The 9,082-nt window shown below is 37.3% G+C and overlaps 4 protein-coding genes across 4 annotated transcripts in view; 1 reads left to right on the top strand and 3 right to left on the bottom strand.

Annotated features, from left to right (window-relative positions):
• The window catches only part of LOC104702824 (GTP-binding protein At2g22870-like), a 2,261-nt gene extending 1,191 nt beyond the window's left edge, over positions 1 to 1,070 (top strand). The window contains exons 2-4 of the mRNA XM_010418745.2: positions 34 to 103; positions 447 to 609; positions 726 to 1,070. Coding sequence (XP_010417047.1) covers positions 34 to 103; positions 447 to 609; positions 726 to 935 — 443 coding nt within the window. The 3' untranslated portion in view covers positions 936 to 1,070. The remainder of the gene's footprint in view (positions 1 to 33; positions 104 to 446; positions 610 to 725) is intronic.
• Positions 1,012 to 1,631, bottom strand: LOC104702822 (VQ motif-containing protein 29-like). The gene has a single exon (XM_010418744.2). The coding sequence runs from the start codon at positions 1,502 to 1,504 to the stop codon at positions 1,151 to 1,153; it is 354 nt and encodes a 117-aa protein (XP_010417046.1). The 5' UTR covers positions 1,505 to 1,631; the 3' UTR covers positions 1,012 to 1,150.
• Positions 2,023 to 3,247, bottom strand: LOC104702825 (fatty acid desaturase 4-like 2, chloroplastic). The gene has a single exon (XM_010418746.2). It carries the CDS (start codon positions 3,156 to 3,158, stop codon positions 2,244 to 2,246), a length of 915 nt encoding a protein of 304 aa, XP_010417048.1. The 5' UTR covers positions 3,159 to 3,247; the 3' UTR covers positions 2,023 to 2,243.
• On the bottom strand, positions 4,270 to 7,680 carry LOC104702826 (putative glycosyltransferase 7). The gene is made up of 3 exons (XM_010418747.2): positions 6,761 to 7,680; positions 5,662 to 5,855; positions 4,270 to 4,981 (listed from the first exon to the last, which is right to left on the bottom strand). The coding sequence occupies exons 1-3, from the start codon at positions 7,402 to 7,404 to the stop codon at positions 4,419 to 4,421; spliced, it is 1,401 nt and encodes a 466-aa protein (XP_010417049.1). The 5' UTR covers positions 7,405 to 7,680; the 3' UTR covers positions 4,270 to 4,418.

Below are 9,082 nucleotides of genomic sequence, written 5' to 3' on the forward strand. Positions count from 1 at the left end.
TTTTTTTTTTTTTTTTGTGTGTGAGTGAAACAGGGAAGACTCAGCTTATAAATCACTTCTTGGTGAATAAGAGTTGGTACATTGTTGATTTACCTGGTTATGGGTATGTATTTTGATCTCCTGCTTCTAAAAAATTCAATCTTTGTTTTGATATTGAGACTAGGATTTTGGCATTCTGGTTCATTGGTCTGGTCCGGTTCGGAATTTTCGGTTTTCAGTTTGGAAAATTTTGACATGATTAGGAAATGTGTTCATTATAAATTTTCATTTTTTTTCAGTAGTTTTGCTTAGACCGAACCAGTTAAGGATAGGTCTGAACTTAGAACCGGTTACCGATAGCTAAGTTTTGGTCCGGTTCGGTTGGCTGATTTGGTTTGGTGCCTTGTGGATTTGACTAGTTATGGAAGCAATGTTCTTGTTTTGATATTGAGACTGTATTTGTGCAGATTTGCTAAAGTATCAGATGCTGCGAAGACGGATTGGTCTGCGTTTACTAAAGGTTACTTTTTGAACAGAGACACTCTTGTTTGTGTTCTTCTTCTGATCGATGCAAGTGTTCCTCCTCAGAAGATTGATCTTGATTGTGCTAATTGGCTTGGTCGCAACAATGTATGTTTGTTGGTTACTTTTTGGCTTTGTTGTTTTGTGTGTTCAGTGAAATGATGTTTTGAGGAGTTGTTTTAATTGTTTATTTGTTTGTTTGTTTGTTTTTGGATGATTTCAAGGTACCGATGACCTTCGTGTTTACGAAATGCGATAAAATGAAAGCAACGAAAGGGAAAAGACCTGATGAGAACATCAAAGCTTTCCAACAAATCATTAGAGAGAATTTTAAAGTGCATCCTCCTTGGATTTTGACTAGTAGTGTATCTGGTTTAGGCAGAGACGAGCTTCTTCTTCACATGTCCCAGCTAAGAAACTACTGGGATCAGTAGAGAGCGCGTAAATTTTCATGTTCGAAAAGGTCGATTTTGAATACATTGGTTATGTGAAATGTTTAGTTTGGTAATGTAACAGTAAGTAACCTTTGTATTTATAGATAAGATCGTAACAAGTCACTACAGGTCTAATTCTTCGAAAACAACATCAAGAATTGCCGAAAACATGGCAAGAATTACAATCAAAGGAAGCTTTTTTTATGTTTTTCTTGCTACCATCTTGAAAGATTTGCAGGACTGAGAAGAGGGAAAGCTTCCCAGAACCGAGATGATGACGGTGACAGATCAAACGCGAAGGGGTTGTCTTTAGCTGTTATAGTGTCATCAGTAACCTTGAGTGGCTTAGCCTCAACTTGATTTACCTCTGGCTCATGGTCTTGTGCACCAGTTAGCCTCTGAACCAACTCCTTGAAGTTAACAGGCTCGACTCTGTAGACTTTTGGATGCATTCGCTGAGGCAAACCTGTCACAGGTTTTTTCCAAGGCTTTGCCGGTTGCTTACGGATCGAATGGAGCGAGGTGTTGTGGTAGTTCTGAGAGAAACATGGCTGTGAAGTAGCTTCCATGGCGATCACAAGTTTCTTGTAATACACAACAAAAATGAATTGAAGCGAAGTGTCTGTCTTATCTTGATGGCTTGTGTGTACACAAGTATTTATATATATGTGTGGACGGCATTGATATGTCAACGTCTTAGTATGAATCTTCTTTTGCGGCTTATTTGGTTTTTGACTTTTTAGTGAAATAAATGTGCGTTTATAGGAACGAGATGGGATGATTCATGGATTTGAAATGTCAACGTGGGTGTGCTAGCTATTTTATTTTCTTGTTTACTAAATAAATGTTAGGTGAAAAAGCAATGAGAACAATTTGAGATCAACATGGTTTTGGCTATAATCTCATTATACATTATTGATTATACTATAACATATTTTTGTTTTTGTTTTTCTTTTCCAACAATTTTAAGAAATATGAAAGTAAAAAAAGAATCTTGAGTCGATAGGTCCACACAACTAAACAAACAAAACTTTTGCTTCCAAAAATGTCAAGAGTAAAAGCAATAATGTAAAGAGAGTATGCCCATAAGTGATGAGACTCAATATCTTATCTATAAAACTTGCATACCACTTTACAGTTTTCAATGTTTGCTGGCTAAATTATGTAAAAATTATAAAATGCATCTTATAAACAATTTAAACATAAATATTGAATGATAAGTATACACTTTTCAAATCTTTCAAAAAAATTTTGTAATCATATTTCTAAGTCTTAAACCAGAGATAGATCAACATTTGGATAAGTCTGTTACTCTGTTTCTTCCGTCCATATAGAGTTTGGCTCGGTCCATGACCTCGGTCTTACCCCAAGTTGGAGATACAACACCATCTCCATTGCCTCAAAGATTTTGCTTTCATCCAAAACCTTGTTCCACACCCCACTCACTACGCAGTAATTGTTGTTATACGGCGCTCGGTGATGATTCACGTGACGTGTCCGTGAAACGAGCAGCCCAATGTCTTGCAACCACACCACAAGAGGTGGGAGCTTGCTCTTGGTTCCATGAGCCCAAGCATGGAACAGCTGACAAAACAATACGCAAAACGCAAACGTGCTTACGAAGCCATGAACCACAGGGTCATCAAATGCAAGATCTATTGGGAGAACTGTCAAGGTTGTGCCTCGAGCCAGGATATATAGGTTGTTTGCAAATTGCCGTTTGGTGATTGTCCAAGGCCACTTGTGGTGATCTTGAGAATCTTCGATATGGGTTCCTACTAGAGGCGTTGAGGAGTCACAGTAGTTATCGGTGGCCCAGTGGTACACACCAGAGCCTAGATCTGCTATGATGTACCCAGCAAAACCGGCTAAAGCTGGTTCGAACCAGAGATGAGAACCAAACGCTCCAATGATGGATTTGGCAAAAGAGGCAAACACGGTGGTGCAGCCAGCTGCAACCCATAACCGGTGAGTCCAAGTAGATTGTAGATTTGGATCGGTTGAGAGAGGAGGATTCACAAGACGTTGTTTAACAACAAGCTTCGTCTTATGGGTAGGCTGAGAGTTGGTGGTGGGAGTAACCAAGCAGGTGACACGTACACGTAGAAGCCATGGACGGTGGCTTCTTGGGATGTTGTTTGTGATGGCAGATAGAGTGTACTTGGTTTGAAGAGGTGTAGACATTGAAGGAGAATACATGTGAGATGATGTGAACGTTATCATCAAGTTTCTAGATATTTTTCAAAGTAAAAAAAAAACGGATAGAGGAAGAAATAAAAAAAAGAGTAAGAAAGGAAGATATAATATAACATTAAAAGAAAAAAATCTCAAAATTTGAATTACTTTATGTAGTTTTATTTTTATTTTTATTTTTAGTTTATGAAGTTACCAACTTAAAAAATTGCTCNCGGCGTCCTCTCGCTCCATCTCGAGGTACCGTTCCGTTACGTTAGCGAAACCCGGTACGATCTCTAACCAGTAGCCTTCGAAATAATAGTCTCCTTCGAGGTATATCTTGGGATAATACACCTCTCTGTGTTTGTACAATAAGTAAATCAGAGCCGTTTGATCATCTGACTNATTTTTTTTTATCGTCTGAATTTATTATTGATTGTAAATTATGAGAACAATTATATATGATTCTACCATAGACAAATTTTTCCGACCCTATTAGATTTACTACAAACACTTTTGCTTTCCTGCTCCATGCTCTTGATGGTCATCTTCCTTCTCAATGCTCAACTTCACGTGTATGTAGAATTGGGCGAATAGAAAAATTTGTTTATTAAAACAGAAAAATTTAGAAATACAAATAAATAACTAAATAAAATTTTCACGTGGGTTTAGATTTACGTAAAAAATGTATTATTTTCTCAAGCCCAACTTGCGAAGATTGGTACATCAGTAATTCAGCATATGTTTCATTGTTGTTAAACGGTTTCTTAATTTTGTTCGTTTGGATTTTGGGTTGTAAATGACAAATTGGAATTTGAGTAGGAAGAAGAAGAATATGCATTTATAAGCACTATATACCAAAGAGTCTTATGGCTTATAAGTTATAAACATTATTTTTTCATGAAGCTGGACTTCAAACAAATCTACATATTTTTTCGCCCAAATTTTTTAAACCTATTCACTGGCAAACACAAAAGCTATCGGAGTACTCACTAAATACATAGATATTTTATAGAATTAAAAGACAAAAATCTTAGATAGTCACCCATGATGAATTACTCTATCGAAAAGAGAAAAGACATTATTGTTTTCTTTATGTTATATGCCCTACAAATTACAATAATCGCATTTCTGTCAAAGCTCTTTAAACTTTTCCCTATAACCAAGAATCATTAAATTATTTCAAAAGATTCCGCATTATAGACCTTTCAAATTCATGGATTTCATTATAATAATAAACTCATTATAAAAGCACATCTAAGAAAAAAAAAAGGCAACACACACAATATTAAAAACACCTAATAAATATCACCAAGGCTCATCAGGATAATCAAACGGTACAGGTTGAAGAGGGGAAGTCTTGCCTAGATCCGAGTGTACGAAACCATACTTACGCATCACTTGATTATCAGCGAAATTAATGGCTTTGATCATCCCATTCCAACACGTGTCACCATCGTACATCTTGTTATGGTCACCACTACAAGGCTGACACCCCGTGAAATGCGTCACGAACGGCCTCCGTTTGCTACCTTTCCCGCCTCTTTCTCCTTTCAAAAACCGTTTCTCCCGAAACGCAGCGTATCCCTCGCTCACTTTCTCGGCGTGTCGTCTACGCAACGCGGCGTCCTCTCGCTCCATCTCGAGGTACCGTTCCGTTACGTTAGCGAAACCCGGTACGATCTCTAACCAGTAGCCTTCGAAATAATAGTCTCCTTCGAGGTATATCTTGGGATAATACACCTCTCTGTGTTTGTACAATAAGTAAATCAGAGCCGTTTGATCATCTGACTCTGGGAATAGCTTGTCTTTAAATATTGACCGTTGGATCTGTCCCCATTTTGCATACTCCGGACTCACTGGTCCCATACCTGCAAAGAAATATAATCAAACCAAGATAACCAAACCGAATCGAACCTTGTTAACTGAGTTCAGTTTCAGTTTACACTTTAAAACCAACCATCAGCAAGAGTAAAAAAAACATAAGAAAACTCGGTTTAAATTGAACTGTAAATTAACGAAATTACCAAATTTTTGTCATAATATACCATTAGTTGACTGAAATTAAACCGAAATTACCAAAGAAATTGTTATAATTTATTATTGAAATATACCGAAATGTACCATTCAACCATTAATCATATTCATACTCTGTAAATTTAACCAGTCAGACAAAACATAAAATCGGGTAACTAGTTCGGTTAAGAGTCAACTGAATTTAAACCGAAGTTACCAAAATGTTCTCATAGTTTTCAATATAATTGAATTGAAATTACTGAAATACTGTATTGAAAACAAAAATACAATTTCAATACAGTATTTCAGTAATTTTGATTCAATTGTATTGAAAACTATGAGAACATTTTCGTAATTTCGGTTTAATACAGAATATACCAAAAATTGTATCATAATACTAAATTAAACCAAAAAAACGTATTTTATAAACCAAACCGGAGTTATTAGGGTTTATGACGCTCCGGAGTCCAAGACCAACAAAAGAAAACAAAACGTAACTTTAATTCCTAATTTCAAAATCAAAAGGGCCCCATACCTGTCCACGTGTCTATGAGCTCCATAGACCACTGACAATTCCTAATAAGAAAAACGCCGGCGTTTAACGCCGTCCAGCTCCGGTCATTATAAACCACACCCGGCCAACCATGAACAACGAGGTTATGGTCCTTATACCGTCTCCACGGCGGAGAAAAATCCATATCCGTAAACAAAGCATCAGAATCAACCCACCAGATCCACTCCGCCTCGGGATGAGCAATCATCGCCGCTTTAACCGCCGGAAGCTTCGCCCAATACGAGTTCATCTTCGGGTGAAGAAGAGCGTTGCTGTAGAATATATCATGGCCATGGATCCGACAGTAATCGACTTTGTTCTTGAAGAACCGAAGCAACAAATGGTCTCCGATCGGGTTCTTACACGGCGCCGATTGCGATCCCGTTACCATAACCGTACGATTCTCAGCTCCGGGGATAAACGAAGGGTGTAGATTCAGCCACCGCCTCCGTTTCTCGTCCCAGTTCTTAACCGGTTTTTCGATTGTGTAGGATAGATCCGGGTCGTCGTAGTAAACCGGATCGGTCGGGTCGTGGTTCGTATCGATTCCTTGGTAACATTTGGTGGAGGTGGAGGAGGAGGAGGAGTCATCGGTTTTGACGGTGAGATTTGGGGAGATTGAAGAGAAAGAGAAGAATGACCAGACGAGGATTAGTGACATGAAAGCTCCGCCGAGGAATAGAACCACGTCGGAGAAACATATCACAGGTTTTGTTCTTGTTCCGGCGTATTTTGCCATCGGTGATGATGTTTTGTAGTAATGTTGTGATGATGATGATGATGATGATGATGATGATGATGATGTCTCAGGCGACACCATTTACCTTGGAAAAATCTTAGAGATGGATGGATACATAAACAAAACAAAGATTTGGGGACTTTTGTTTGTATAAAAAAAGGCAATAGACTTATTTTTTCAATGTAACATAAATGTGTTACATTAATCACTCGATTGGTATATTTTTACTTTAAATGTTATCAGATTTTTTCTTTTAGTAGTAAATTGAAATTTTTAGAATGTTGTCAAAAAGATAAATTTTAGATGTACTCTCACTTGATAGTTTTCGCGNAATCAACCCACCAGATCCACTCCGCCTCGGGATGAGCAATCATCGCCGCTTTAACCGCCGGAAGCTTCGCCCAATACGAGTTCATCTTCGGGTGAAGAAGAGCGTTGCTGTAGAATATATCATGGCCATGGATCCGACAGTAATCGACTTTGTTCTTGAAGAACCGAAGCAACAAATGGTCTCCGATCGGGTTCTTACACGGCGCCGATTGCGATCCCGTTACCATAACCGTACGATTCTCAGCTCCGGGGATAAACGAAGGGTGTAGATTCAGCCACCGCCTCCGTTTCTCGTCCCAGTTCTTAACCGGTTTTTCGATTGTGTAGGATAGATCCGGGTCGTCGTAGTAAACCGGATCGGTCGGGTCGTGGTTCGTATCGATTCCTTGGTAACATTTGGTGGAGGTGGAGGAGGAGGAGGAGTCATCGGTTTTGACGGTGAGATTTGGGGAGATTGAAGAGAAAGAGAAGAATGACCAGACGAGGATTAGTGACATGAAAGCTCCGCCGAGGAATAGAACCACGTCGGAGAAACATATCACAGGTTTTGTTCTTGTTCCGGCGTATTTTGCCATCGGTGATGATGTTTTGTAGTAATGTTGTGATGATGATGATGATGATGATGATGATGATGATGATGTCTCAGGCGACACCATTTACCTTGGAAAAATCTTAGAGATGGATGGATACATAAACAAAACAAAGATTTGGGGACTTTTGTTTGTATAAAAAAAGGCAATAGACTTATTTTTTCAATGTAACATAAATGTGTTACATTAATCACTCGATTGGTATATTTTTACTTTAAATGTTATCAGATTTTTTCTTTTAGTAGTAAATTGAAATTTTTAGAATGTTGTCAAAAAGATAAATTTTAGATGTACTCTCACTTGATAGTTTTCGCGTTTTGATTGGTAGGTTTAAAATGCCCAAAAAAGAGAAAATAATTTGGTAGCTTTCATGCAAGAGATAAGGTTTTTATTTTGTCAGAATGACATGTGTGATAGTGCTTTTGTAGAACCGTAGTACAGTAAACTTGAACAACGGACCGGGTCGGTTCACCGACACTGTTAAAATAGGATTCGTGTTGGTGGTTACGTGTCGGTGTCCGGTTAAAGCAAGGGCACGTGAGTTTGCTGCGATGATTTAGGGTGTTAGAAGATTACTTTTCCACCCGCAATTTCTTGCTTAAATTGTTGAAAAATTGGGTTCTAAATGTTCTATAGTAGTAGTATAGTATTATAATGGACCAAAAATGCTGAATAAAAACATTAGTTTATGATCGAGTAGCTGATATGATTTAGGGTGTAAAGAAGTCACGAAGAGCGCACCTTTTTGTGCCCATCACACAATAAATGTGGAGGCACTATATACGGAGCCATGGTATGATTAATTTATTTCGTATATCCTAAGGTTAAATAAACACAACATTGAAACGCCTTTATACATACCGACATGCATTTTACAGAGTTGAGTAAAACGGTAAACCTTTATATGTCATGGCGCCTGAGAAAACATATCCTGATGTTGATAGTTAAAATAAGTTAAGGAATACGTCGGTGCCAATTTTAATTAACAGAGCTATCCATTATTAGCAACTTTAAAAGCCTTGGTACCTTTTTATACTTCAAAGAAAAGATGCTAAATGATTGAAGGCTACATTTACTACAAGTATGCAATTGGATATTACTGTGTGGATGCACCCACAAACGGTGGTTAGTGAACATAACACAAGAGGTTGTTTGAAATGTCTTACACTAGGGTAATTTTTACCAGTCATTGGTAAACAAATTTTGATATGGATCTGTATTTTCTGATTAAGAACTTTAGGATAAGAAGCTTTAATTTGTTTTTCAAAACATCAGAAAGGATAATTGTTAAATGAAAAATATTGGAAAATATGTTTTACTAAAACATGTCATAAATACACGTGAGACAAGATAAGATGTATTTTTATTTACCGCCCTATTTTATCTTAAGGAGTTATAACTTAAATTCTACAGGATAGACTAATAATTTTTAAATAAAACGTAACATGAACCTTTTATTTATTTTTTTCAAAAAAAAAAAATTCTCTATGAACCTAGATTTCAAACTTGTGGAATCTCCGCAAACATTAGTACCAAGGCACCAACGACAACACGAATATATCAACAAATTTGATCAGCTGAAACACAAGATAACGACATGCTCCCTTGCACAACCAAAACAAATTAAAGCGTGTTATTGGATTAAGTTTTTTGTTGGATTTGAATTAACATATGACAATAATGGATTTTAAAGTCCACAGTATTTTTGTGGATTTTATATTGCATATAACATGGATTTTTTAGT

This window comes from Camelina sativa, chromosome 7 (genome assembly GCF_000633955.1).
Source record: "Camelina sativa cultivar DH55 chromosome 7, Cs, whole genome shotgun sequence".
NCBI lineage: Eukaryota > Viridiplantae > Streptophyta > Magnoliopsida > Brassicales > Brassicaceae > Camelina > Camelina sativa.

Excerpts from the sequence above, each read along its gene's own strand:
- LOC104702826 (XM_010418747.2), bottom strand. The coding sequence starts at position 7,404 with ATGGTGTCGCCTGAGACATCATCATCATCATCATCATCATCATCATCA. Across the intron at positions 4,982-5,661 it reads GCTCATAGACACGTGGACAG|GTATGGGACCAGTGAGTCCG; the intron begins GTATGGGGCCCT and ends ATTTCTTTGCAG.
- LOC104702822 (XM_010418744.2), bottom strand. The coding sequence starts at position 1,504 with ATGGAAGCTACTTCACAGCCATGTTTCTCTCAGAACTACCACAACACC.
- LOC104702825 (XM_010418746.2), bottom strand. The coding sequence starts at position 3,158 with ATGATAACGTTCACATCATCTCACATGTATTCTCCTTCAATGTCTACA.